This window comes from Quercus lobata, chromosome 4 (genome assembly GCF_001633185.2).
Source record: "Quercus lobata isolate SW786 chromosome 4, ValleyOak3.0 Primary Assembly, whole genome shotgun sequence".
In the NCBI taxonomy this organism is placed as follows: Eukaryota; Viridiplantae; Streptophyta; class Magnoliopsida; order Fagales; family Fagaceae; genus Quercus; species Quercus lobata.
In genome coordinates this window covers 32,952,475-32,964,165 of record NC_044907.1, presented here as the reverse complement: position 1 = coordinate 32,964,165, position 11,691 = coordinate 32,952,475, and the positions used below count along the sequence as shown (strand labels likewise).

The 11,691-nt window shown below is 35.2% G+C and overlaps 2 protein-coding genes across 5 annotated transcripts in view; both read right to left on the bottom strand.

Annotated features, from left to right (window-relative positions):
• Positions 1–4,857: 4,857 nt before the first annotated feature.
• LOC115985063 (UPF0481 protein At3g47200-like) lies at positions 4,858–7,146 on the bottom strand. Its single transcript, XM_031108033.1, has 3 exons — positions 6,729–7,146; positions 6,192–6,535; positions 4,858–5,007 (listed from the first exon to the last, which is right to left on the bottom strand). Exons 1-3 carry the CDS (start codon positions 7,144–7,146, stop codon positions 4,858–4,860), a joined length of 912 nt encoding a protein of 303 aa, XP_030963893.1.
• Positions 7,147–8,294: 1,148 nt separating this feature from the next.
• Positions 8,295–11,691, bottom strand: part of LOC115987493 (UPF0481 protein At3g47200-like) — a 64,089-nt gene continuing 60,692 nt past the window's right edge. For all 4 annotated transcript variants that reach the window (XM_031111061.1, XM_031111060.1, XM_031111059.1 and 1 more), the window contains exon 2: positions 8,295–9,871. In XM_031111061.1, coding sequence (XP_030966921.1) covers positions 8,426–9,844 — 1,419 coding nt within the window. In that variant the 5' untranslated portion in view covers positions 9,845–9,871 and the 3' untranslated portion in view covers positions 8,295–8,425. The remainder of the gene's footprint in view (positions 9,872–11,691) is intronic.

Sequence of the window (11,691 nt, the reverse complement as noted above, 5' to 3'; positions counted from 1 at the left end):
CTACCTTGTGGTGATTACTTGGTTAATCAAGCCATGATTTGAATCTTCACTTCATCTTTACTTGATCACCTTAAGCTTATTTCATATGCATTTCATGCTTTTCTGCATACAATGATCATGGTGTATTGTTGTATTTCAGGAGTTTCATGTTCTTATGATTCAAGTGCTTCACAGCTTCTAGAGTTAGGTGTGAGTGAGTTTTATTCAACTATTCCCAACTCACATGTTAAGTCTAGAGTCTGTTTTAGGATTTTGTCACGGAATAGCCAAAGGGGGAGATTGTAAGGTTGAATTTAATCAACCATTTTATTGGTTTTATTCTGTGCCAAATTTGCTTATATTTCAACATTTAGTAACCCTGTATTTAGGTGGGTTTGTTGTAAGGGTAGTGAGTGAGATAGAGTGTTGATTGCTCAAGAGTGTGCAAGAAAACAGAGACTCGCGGTTTGTTCTCGCGGGTGGCTCGCGGCTTCAAGCCGCTAGACGCAGCACACGTGCCAAGCGTGCCAGAAGGTGAACAGTCATGCTAGCTGGAGCACTACAGGACAAAACAGGACAACTGGCCATACGGTTATCTCGCGACTCAGTCAAGTCGCGAGGTCAAGCCGTGAGCTACCCCTGTTTTGTGAATCCTAACGTTTCACATTCTCCTCTCACTCCAGTATAAATTCCCCTTATACCCACAAATGAAAGAGAGCTTCCAGAGAGAATTTTGAGAGAGAAACCCTAAAGAAAAACAAAATTGATTCACTTACAATCTATACATCAGAGTCTCTTCAAATTCCTAAACTCTCTTCCTCTCCATTGTCAAATTCTTGAGAGGCATTTTACCAAAACCTTGTTCTCACCATATTCATCACTGTGAAAGGGCTGTTTGGTTTTCTGGGAAGCAGTTAGGAAGGAACCAATCTACATTGGTTGATGCTACGGTCTAGTAGCGGAATCCGAGAAGCTAGAAAAGAAAAAGGTTCGGCGCAACCTCGCTGGAGCAAGAAGCTTGGAGGGCTTAGGTGCACTGGGTAGATTAGACTTGGAGGGTCTATTGCTGTCCATGTATCCCAGCTACATTTTTTAGTGGATTGTTTACCGCTTGGAGGGCGGCGGAGAGGTTTTACGCCGAGAGTTTCGGTTTCCTCTTCGATAACACATCGCGTGTTGTCTTTATGTTTGCATCTTTCTTCCCTTTTATCTTTGCCTTTTATTATCTGCTGTGGGTTGTGATTTTAATTTGGCTTAGATAGTTTATCCAATTCTATATTATAGCTTATGTTCATTTTCCGCACACTAGTTGTTTGACATAAAGCTTGAATTGGTTAATTTGTAAATTGGGGGTCTAAACGTTCAAGGGTATTTATACACATATTTGAACTTTCATGTAGTGTTAGTGGGTGGAGTCTACAACTTTAGCAAAAATTTGAGTTAAAAAGATGAGTTATGTGATTGGGTTTTTAAACCAAACAAGAGTTTTGGGAATTTTTTTAGTGAAAGTGGGATCTGAGAACCGAGTGATGAGTTTTGAGTTTTAGTTATAAGTTTTGGAAACTAAGTTAAGAAAATTGAGTGATAGGGAAACCAAACGAACCCTAAGTATTAGTGTATTATGATTTACGAAGCAAGTCTAAACACACTCTCTCTCTCTCTCATAGCTAGTAATCACTCATGGAAGAAAAAATCTTGTTTTTAATTAGTAATTTATTAAACTTTATAGTAGTAATTCTTAAAATCATCTTGTGCTCCTATTTATTATGTGATCCCAGATCTCTCTATTTCAAACAGGAAAAACACAGAACACGTAATTATGATGATGTCTTTCACACAAAGTTACAATGATCTCACCTACTTTCCACTACCATTGTCTTTTTTTCTTTTTTCTTTTTAAATTTTTTTATGAAGACAAGAATGATGCAGGGCCACACGTCAAAATCTAGCAGTTGGTGGGTGGGATTGACTTGCTTCTTAGCTTGACTTGCTTTTAGACTTCCTTGTAATAAGAAGATGCATAATGCACATGTGAAACATGCATTCAGTTGTTGCACATGCCTACTATATGATAGGCTCTTTTGTGAATGAATATGCACCATTGTGCATAGCAAAGGTGCGCCAAGTTAATATTATTGAAGTAATTAGGTACTCAACCCCACCTTCCCCTCTTCCACTACATGCATCTATTTTAAAAAATGAAATAAAAAAGAAAAGAAAAGAACAAGGTAATTAGGTAATCAAGTTAATGCAAAATTTATTGCGAGGAAAAGGTTTATTAACTTTATTGATTTATTTTTAATAATCCAATAGTAATAAAACTGAGGAAAGGGATTTGAACTATGATTCTTTTAATAAAAGAGAACAAATTATACTACTAAGTGACATGTTATTTTTCTTCTCCAAAAGATAAAAAATAGTTATATGTCACTTAGTTATAAGTCTCTCTCTGGTCACAATAGTTGACATCTTTGTTTATGTGGGTTATTAAAATTAATAGCTTCGTCAAAGATAGGGCTGTCCAAACTCAACCGATACTTTCCATACCAAGAAATTTGACTGATCAGCCTGATCTACTTAATGTGACAATGGCCTATTTCGAAATTTGACAACTTCCAAGTCGAGGATGGGTCTTTGCAAGAAAACCCAAATCCAACATATTTGACCAATCTCCACACTTAGACGTCACCATTCTCCACTGATATGATAATTTCTCTATTGTCTTTTGCATGAATCTAGCTAAATCTTAACCAAATCTGACAATATCTCAATGTATTCTAAGAAATTTTGATAGATCTAGGTAGGTCCTGGCCAAATTTGGTACTCTACCCTTGTTTTACCAACTTCGACCAAACACCCACTAAGACCCAAGCTATTAAAACCACTACTTCTTCCAATTTGATAATGGGTTTCATTCTTTCCCACTCAAAGTGATTGGGTTGAGCACAAACCTGACTCAGATTGACCTATAGGCACCCTTAGTTAAAGACATATGGTTATAGCACTATCCATTTCAATTGTTGTGCTTTCTTAAATTACATATCTATATAAGGGTTCAAGTTTAATTTGCTCAGTAGTGTCTACAAAAGTTGAGACCTTCTCAAGGCATTCTAGGGCATGCTCAAACTTTGTTGAAGGATCAAAAGGTGATAAGATGTTGATTAGATGACCTCCTTACCCTTATCTCTATATGAGCCAAAGGGACAAACGAGTTAGAAGGCAAAGACTCAAGGTATATTAAAAAAAATGACTCTCTTTGTACATTAAAAAAATATATGTTATTAACAATACATTTACAATTGCGTCTATAAAAATAAGTTTTTTTTTTTTAAATTTAATAAAATCCTATTTAAGATTGACTATGTTATAAAAATAAATAAAGTTAATTAGCAATAACATCAATTGAAATGGAAATATTAGCATAATTTAAATATGAAGACTTTATTAGTAATTTTTTATTACTAAAGGTAAGAAAACTATATTTAAATAAAAAATATATATCAAAAAATTTAAATAAATATTATTTTATTTATATTTAAATATAAAATAATAATAAAAACACCCCTTAATGCTGTCCATTGGGCCTCAAAATACATTGTGGCGACCCTACTTTAGCCCGACTTTGGTAAGAGTTATCTACCCAAGCTTAGTACGGATCATCTAGCTAGATTGGTCATTTAGCGGCTCTTTTAGTTTGCTCTACATGGAGTCAAATATTGGGTGTAAAGCCTTCTAATAACTAATAAGAGGATAAATTTTGGGCATGAAATTCCAAACCCATAGGTGGCCCGTTAGGTCTATTAATTTCTTGGGCTTTGTTTATGCCCAAACCTTACATGAAGTGGCAATTTTTTAATGCGCTAGAGCATGCAAGTTTGCCAATAACTTTGTACAATATGGCACTGAAGTGAAATGGGGGATGAAACTCTTCATTAGGGAACAAAGCTAGGGTGTGTGTCATGGTATTGTTGGAGGATATAACTCTTTTATAGATTATGTTAGGTTCTAAAAGTTTAGAATAATTGGCAAACTATGAGTACAAATTTGTCTAAATATAGATTCCTAAGTTTATAGGTTTGATTACGAAAGTTTGGATTTGTGCAAAAACACAAGAGCTTGTTCAAACCTCCAATTAAAAATTACGACTAGATTGCTTTTATTCTAACTTAAAAAAAAGTGTGGAACAAGAGTAAATAAGAGCAATTAACCGATAACACTACCCTAAGCCATATTCATTCATCATCAATAATAAAATGAAAGCTTAAATAGTAGGGAAGAGAAATGCAAATACAAGATAACACCAAGACGTATTATCGAAGAGGAAACCGAAGAACTCGGTGAAGAACCTCTCCGCGACTCTCCAAGTCAAAATCGATCCACTAGAGAATAAAGTTGGAGTACACGAATAACAACAAACCCTCCAAGCCTAGTCTATCCCATGTACTTGAGCCTTCCAAGCTCATGCTACTAATGGACTTCTCGAAGTCTTGTTTTCTTTAGCTTTCCGAATCCTACAATTTAGCCTGATTGCATCTACCAACAAATGGCTCATTCCAATACTTTCCAACAGCACCAAAATCTCACTTGACACTTAAAATGGGTGTGGTAAGTGTTTGAGCTAACAACCTCTCAAGGATCTAGAGATGGAGAGATAGGAGTTGAGGAAACTACAAGGAAATGTGTAGATGATTGTGAATATAACAATCTCTAACTTTCAAGTGTATTTGTTAGGATTTTCTCTCTGAAAAGCACTCTTTACAATTCATGGGTAATGAGAGTATTTATAATGTGGGTAAAGAATTTGGTAAAGCAACTTAACTTTTTGCCAAACAAAAAGTTTTGTGGGTATTTTGCGGGATAGCCCTTCTTGTGAAACACTCATGAACTTGACAGTCTAGCATGACTCTTTAGCTTCCAGTCAAATGCTTCACACATGGCCTTTTTGTGGGTTGCTTCTTGTGAGCTAGTCGCGACTTCCACTGATTCACCTCTTGAACCTTGATTCTTCACTGATCTCTCACACTCATCCTTCACAAATAAACCCACATACATATAAGAAAAATGATTGAAGAAATTAAAATCAAATTTGACATGGAATTAAAACCAAAACAAGTTAGTTGGAAATCACAACTTTACAGATTAGACAATGCTCAAGGTGCTATAAGTCAGAATATAAGAAAAAGGAAGTTGCAGGTTCAAAATTTTGAAACATGCCAAGTTTGACCGATTGAGAACAAAGCTTGATCGATCGAGAGATGAGTTCTACAAAATTTTGATTTCAGCCCAATAGCCCATTGGCGTAGTAATTGATTAGGGTTTCAAATTTATTTCACATAGTATTTAAAGGAAACCCTAAGACATGTTTTAAGAAGATTTTGGAGGTGCTCTTATGAGATCTAAAGGGTACTGTGCTTTCTCATTTCAAAGTCACTACCAAAATTCTATTTATTCATCTTTAGAACCGGTAAATCTGAAGTTGCTGCAACAAGATCATACATAGCTGATGATTTAAACATTCAATGGTGGTCTTGGAGTCTCAAACTAGAGAGTTTGTGTTGCTAAGCCTTTGAGTGGGTTCTCAAAGTTACAAACGTGAGAATTTGTGTTCAACAAATCCAAGATAGAAGAGTCCATGGAGTCGGAGCTGCACATGATCGTGTTAGTAAGTTCTACAAGAAGTACCTTTAGATTTAGGATTTAAATCTACTGTAATCTTCCATTCTATCATAGTGGATTTGTTTATCTTGAGGATAGTTAGGTTAAATCCTCTTCAGGATTTTACCTTGAAATAGTTGGTTTCATTGGATTTCCTAGGTAATCATATCGTTGTCTTATCTATTTTTCTGCATTGCATGATATGATCTATTACTATTTAACCTAGATCTTATAATTAACCTAAGTAAACACTTGGCTAATATATTAAATTAAACAATCTATTTTAGGGGTCTAAACAAACAAACAAATTGACACTTTATTAGCACAAATGCAGACTTGCTGAAACATAGTTTGAAACATCCAAAAATGTGAAGTCCAAAGTAAAACTTGTTAGGAAGGAAAGCATATCACAAGCTAAACTTAAGGATAAAATTTAAAAACAACTACAGGCAAAGCCAGTTTTCCAACTAATTTGTGAAAGACAAAAGGCCTAAGGAAACTTATTTGTGAAAGACAAAAGGCCTAAGGAAATTCCCAATAGTTACAAACAAGACTACAATTCCAACAAAAGTTGCGGTGCCTCTCCAAACATCACGGAAATACACAGTCCTCAAGGATGCAATATTTTTATTCCACCAGTTGCCATAGTGCTCATTAAGATCTTTGGCAACATCATGGTAGCAGGAATTTTTTTCCACAATTTCTTGGCTAAGTTTGTTAACCATTTGGGCAACTGCTTTATAGCTGCCTAACGAGTGAGCAATAATCTTTTTTTCAACAAGCAACTCCGCATCTTCTCTAGTGTTTATAAGAAAATCCAATAGCACAATATAATTGCAAATGTAAGCTTCAAATGGATAATGACACTGCTCGAGGGCCATGAGGTTTCGGAAAAGGTCTTCTGTTCCGTGATTTATCACAAAGCGTGGAACCACCAATCTAGTTTGCAGATAGTCCAAGCACCAAAAGCATTTTAAGCATGGTAAGCAATGCAAGAGCCATGAGCAATTGAATCTTGGAAAAATTTCTGAGAGATTTGGCTTCTCGACTTGAATGTCAAGTAAAACTTTATCTGCTTGATTTTCCTTACGTACCTGGAATTTCAATCCCCGTGTCCAACTTTGTTGCACTATGTAGATGTTCAATAATGTTTCCAGTTTCCAGGTTCCTGGGTAAGTAGAAATATCTCTGCAAATCAGTAAAATGTTTTACTTCCTTCTCAATGGGTTTTTTCTGGTCACCCGGAAAAAAGTAATTACAGGCAAGGTTAATAAAGGACTTATGAAGGCTTGTAGACCTTCCAATGTGATGATGTAACTCGTCAAGAATGAAAAATGGAAGCTGATTCTCAAGTAATATCAAGTAATGCTTTATGCCTTCGTCTAGCCATGGTTTACTTAATATATAATCATCCTTCTCATATTCTTGCCTTGTAGCAGTCCTCAAGAAGAGCTCAATGATAAAGATAGAATCCAATAGAATCATTTTCACGAAATCTCTCTTTTCGGGCATATTGGTATTGACAAGTAATAAAATATATCATTCCCCACTACTCTTAGCAAAACTAAAAAAGTATCCAGAATGAAATTGACTCTTTAGATATAAAAAAATTAATTAAAAAAATATTACTAATAATACATGTTACAATTGCGTTTATAAAACAAAGTTTATAAAAATTAAAGTTGATAAAATACTATTTTAGTTCAACTATGTTACAAGAAAAATTAATTGGATTAGCAATATTAAATTAAAAATAAAATATTAGCAAAATTTGAATACAAAGACTTAATTAGTAATTTTGTATCCTAAAAATCAAGAAAAATATATTTTAAATAATATATATATAGTTAAATAAATATTATTTAATTTATATTTAAATATTAAAAAAAATGCTTCTCTTAAAGTTGTCCCCATGTGCCCTAAAGCACGTTGAGCAGGCCCTGATGTAGCCCGAGTTGGGGTGCGTCCGTGCGGCTCATCTAGCCAAGCTTAAGAATAGACCATCTCGCTTGACGGGTCAATTAGCGAATCATTTAGTTCATTTTTATGCAGTCAAATATTTGGGTCTAAAGCCCACTAATAAGATGAGAAATTTCAAGCACATAGGTTTTGGGACATCTATTTCTTGGGCTTTGTTTATGCCCCACCCAAACCTTACATTAAGTGGCACTTTTTCAACATGCTGGATCACGGAAGTTTGCCACTAAAATAATGTGCACGAATACAAATAATGTCTTCCACTGTTTGTGTCGTACATTTTGTGCATCAATCACAACTTATCGTGTGTTTAAATTTTTTTCATTTTATACTTTAATTATTTTACAAGAAAAGTCAAACGAAGTATATAACAAGGTGTTATCAATGAAGTATATGGTGGAATACAAACAGTTAGACAGATAATTTGTAAAATAATGCTACAACTACAAATTGTTGATGTAGCTATTTTCTTATTAGTTTTCATCTAGATCCATCATTAATATTATTTTTTATTTATCAATAACCACTCACCGTATCCGTAGTTTGTAAAAAAGTTTACATCTCTATCATTACTCTAATTTGTATTATTGTTGGAGGATATAACTCTTTTAGAGGCCAAAACTTATTAGCCCAAATGCAGACTATGGATGGGTGCTGAAATAACCTTTGAAACATGCAATATGTAAAGTCAAAAGTAAAACTTGTTAGGAAAGAAAGGATATCACAAACTAAACTTAATCACAGTTATTTTCAAAAACAACTACAACCAAAGATAGATTTCCAACTGATATTACAGTACCATAGTAAAGGAAACTTATTTGTGATAGACAAAAGGCCTAAGGAAATTACCGACAGTTACAAGCAGGACTATAATTCCAACGAAAGTTGCGCTGCCTCTCCAAATATCACGGAAATATACTGTTTTCAAGGATGCGATATTTTTATTCCACCAGTTTTCATAATGTTCATTAAGATTTTTAGCGAGCTGAAGGTAACATGAATTTTTTTCCAAAATTTCTTTGCCAAGTTTGTTAACCATTTTGGCAACTTCTTTATTGCTGCCTAGCGAGTGAACAATAATCTTCTTGTCAACAAGCAACTCCGCATCGTCTCTAGTGTTTATAAGAAAATCCAATAGCACGATATAATTGCATATGTAAGCTTCTTTTGGATAATGACACTGCTCCAAGGCCATGATGTTTCGGAAAATGTGTTCAGTTCCATGATTTATCTCAAAAGGTGGGATAACCAAGCTAGTTTGCATACGTTTCAAGCACCAAAAGCATTTCAAGCAAGGTAAGCAATGCAAGAGGCTTGAGCAATTGAAGCATGGAAAAATTTTCAAGGGATCCGGGTTCTCGATTTGAATGTCAAGCAAACGTCTATCTTCTACTTCTGATGGTTCTTCCTTCCACTTCTTGAAATTCAATCCTGCCGTGTCCAGCTTTGTTGCACTATACAGATGTGCAATAATATTGTTACTACTTTTCAATTTGGGTGAGTAGTAGAAATATCTTTGCAAATCAGTGAAATGTTTCACTTTATTCACGATGGAGAATTTCTTTTCACCGAAAAAGTACTTACAGGCAAGCTCAAGAAAGGAACTACGATCTTCTGGAAACACTCCAATGTGATGATATAACTGTTCAAGAATGAAAAAAGGAAGCTGATTCTCAAGTAATATCAAGTCATGCTTTATGCCTTCCTCTAGCCATGGTTTACTTAATATATAATCATCCTTTTCATATCCTGACCTTGAAGCAGTCCTCAAGAAGAGCTCAATGATAAAGATAGAATCCAATAGAATCATTTTCACGAAAACAAAATCTTCCTTTCCGGGTAGAGAGATCTCTTCTGCATAACACCGGCGGATATTCTCTTCGTTTTTTATAATGATGTTTGCAAATTCCTTCTGGCCTTTCCAGGTCCTCCGGCAAAAGAATTCGTTGAAATATCTTAGTTTCAAACTTTCCATGTTCTCCTGTTCCTTCTTGTTGTCCACTTCATTCTTGTTATGATGATCCATGTGGTTCAGTTCCTTGTTGTGATGTACAGGGCCTATTGAAATAAGCTTCGGAGTGTAGGCTTCTTTCTTTACCTCGCGAAGTTTCTTGGGGACCATGTAGATGCAACACTCGGAGCACCGCTGGGCAGGCTTAGCATTTTCAACGTCAATGATAATCTCTGGGCATTCAGGTTCTTTTCCATGTGAAGAATTCGTATCACTGTCCATCTTTTTCAAATGCCAGGTTCTTTTTTCCTAGTAACAAACAAACAACAATCATTAGCGTAATAATACAATCACTAACCCCCAAACTTATTCCAAGAGGCATCATTTGCAACAGGTTCTATTATGACCATTAGATTTTTTTATTGGAAAAGATATATGCATGCATTCTCTCTCTCTGCATAATTGTGGGATTAGGGAGGAGGATACATAATATAAATTCTTTGTCACATTTTTTGTATTCAAATTTATGTTTTACCATTCACGGTATACCACATATTTGATTTTTTTTTTTTTTTTTTTTCTTCATTTTAAACATTGATTATTTTATAAATAAAGTCAAATAAATATATAACTAGCTGTGATTAGTGAAACATAAAGTAGAATACAAAACGTGGAACAAAGAATTTGAATTTGAGGATATATATATCTCATGCACGAGTTAATATAGCGTTATGACAATTTCTCTAAGTTCCATCCCAATTCCAACCTTATATACATATCTTCAAAATGACTTTTATTAGTCTTTTTCTTTTGCAGTTATCACATCATCATCCGAACAACAGACCAAGATTGAAAAATACATATTTAGGTAACTAATTAAATCGCACATGCGCTCACACATATATGGCTAAAGTCCCTTTATACAGGGGCGACAATTAAATAGAAGATCGTGTTTTACTGACATACGAAACCAACAATAACCTAAATAGGCAAAGCTCAAGCAAGACAGAGTACATGATCCTAAAACTGGACATTAGTAATGCATATGATAGGGTAGAATGATGATGTTTTATTGAGCAAACAATGAGGAAAACGGCCTTCCATGCAAAATGGATCTCTCTGATCAAGGAATCTGTTACGTGATTAAGACAGGCTAACAGGGTTTGTTTAAAAATCTCACACCTATTCTTTGCTAATGATAATATCCTCTTTTGCCATAGAACTAGACGTGGCAAAACGGGCGGGGCGGGTCGGGTCAATCGGGTTTGCGGGTTAAACGGGTCACGGGTCAAAACGGGTCATTTTTAAAACGGGTCAATCGGGTTGCGGGTCAAACGGGTCGCGGGTTGAGTCGGATCGAGTTGACCCGTATTTTTCAAACAATTTTTTTTTTTTATTTTGGGAAATAGATGCAATCTGTCAATTGTTTATGAGTTCTTTAATTGTGATTAGATTCTCACTAGTGATATTGTTACCAATTACCACTAAACACTTGAATTGATACCCAAATTTGGTGCAACTCCTATTCCAGCTTTCTAGAAACTAATCTTGGTATAATCTTCAATCTATTTAAAGTAGGAAGAGAAAATAAAGGTGGCAAGTAAAAAATAACAAACTATAATGGAGTACATAACATATTAAGTAAAAAAGAATAAGTAAATATTTTATAAAAATTACACCTCAATCTAAATCTACTCAACATTGGTAAACGTGGCAAAACGTGCGGGTCGGGTTCGGGTTCGGGTCGGATCAATCGGGTCGCGGGTCAAAACGGATCAATCGGGTTACGGGTCAAACGGGTTGCAGGTCAAACGGGTCGGGTCAAAACGGGTCTGACCCGTTTTGCCATGTCTACATAGATAGAACCCTGGACGAGGTAGAAAATATAGGAGATTCTATAGGACTATGAAGAAGCATTGGGCTTGGAGGTGAACAGAGACAAAACTTCAATATTCTTCATCAGGAACATGCAGAAGGACATCGGGACAAAATACAAGCTGATTGAATTTGGTATCCAAGGAAGTAAAAGCCTGGGCAAATGCTTAGGCTTACCCGCACTCGTTTGCCACTCAAAAACTGATTTCTTTTCGAATATAAAAGAGCCTATTTGAAAAGGTTAAGGGGGTGGA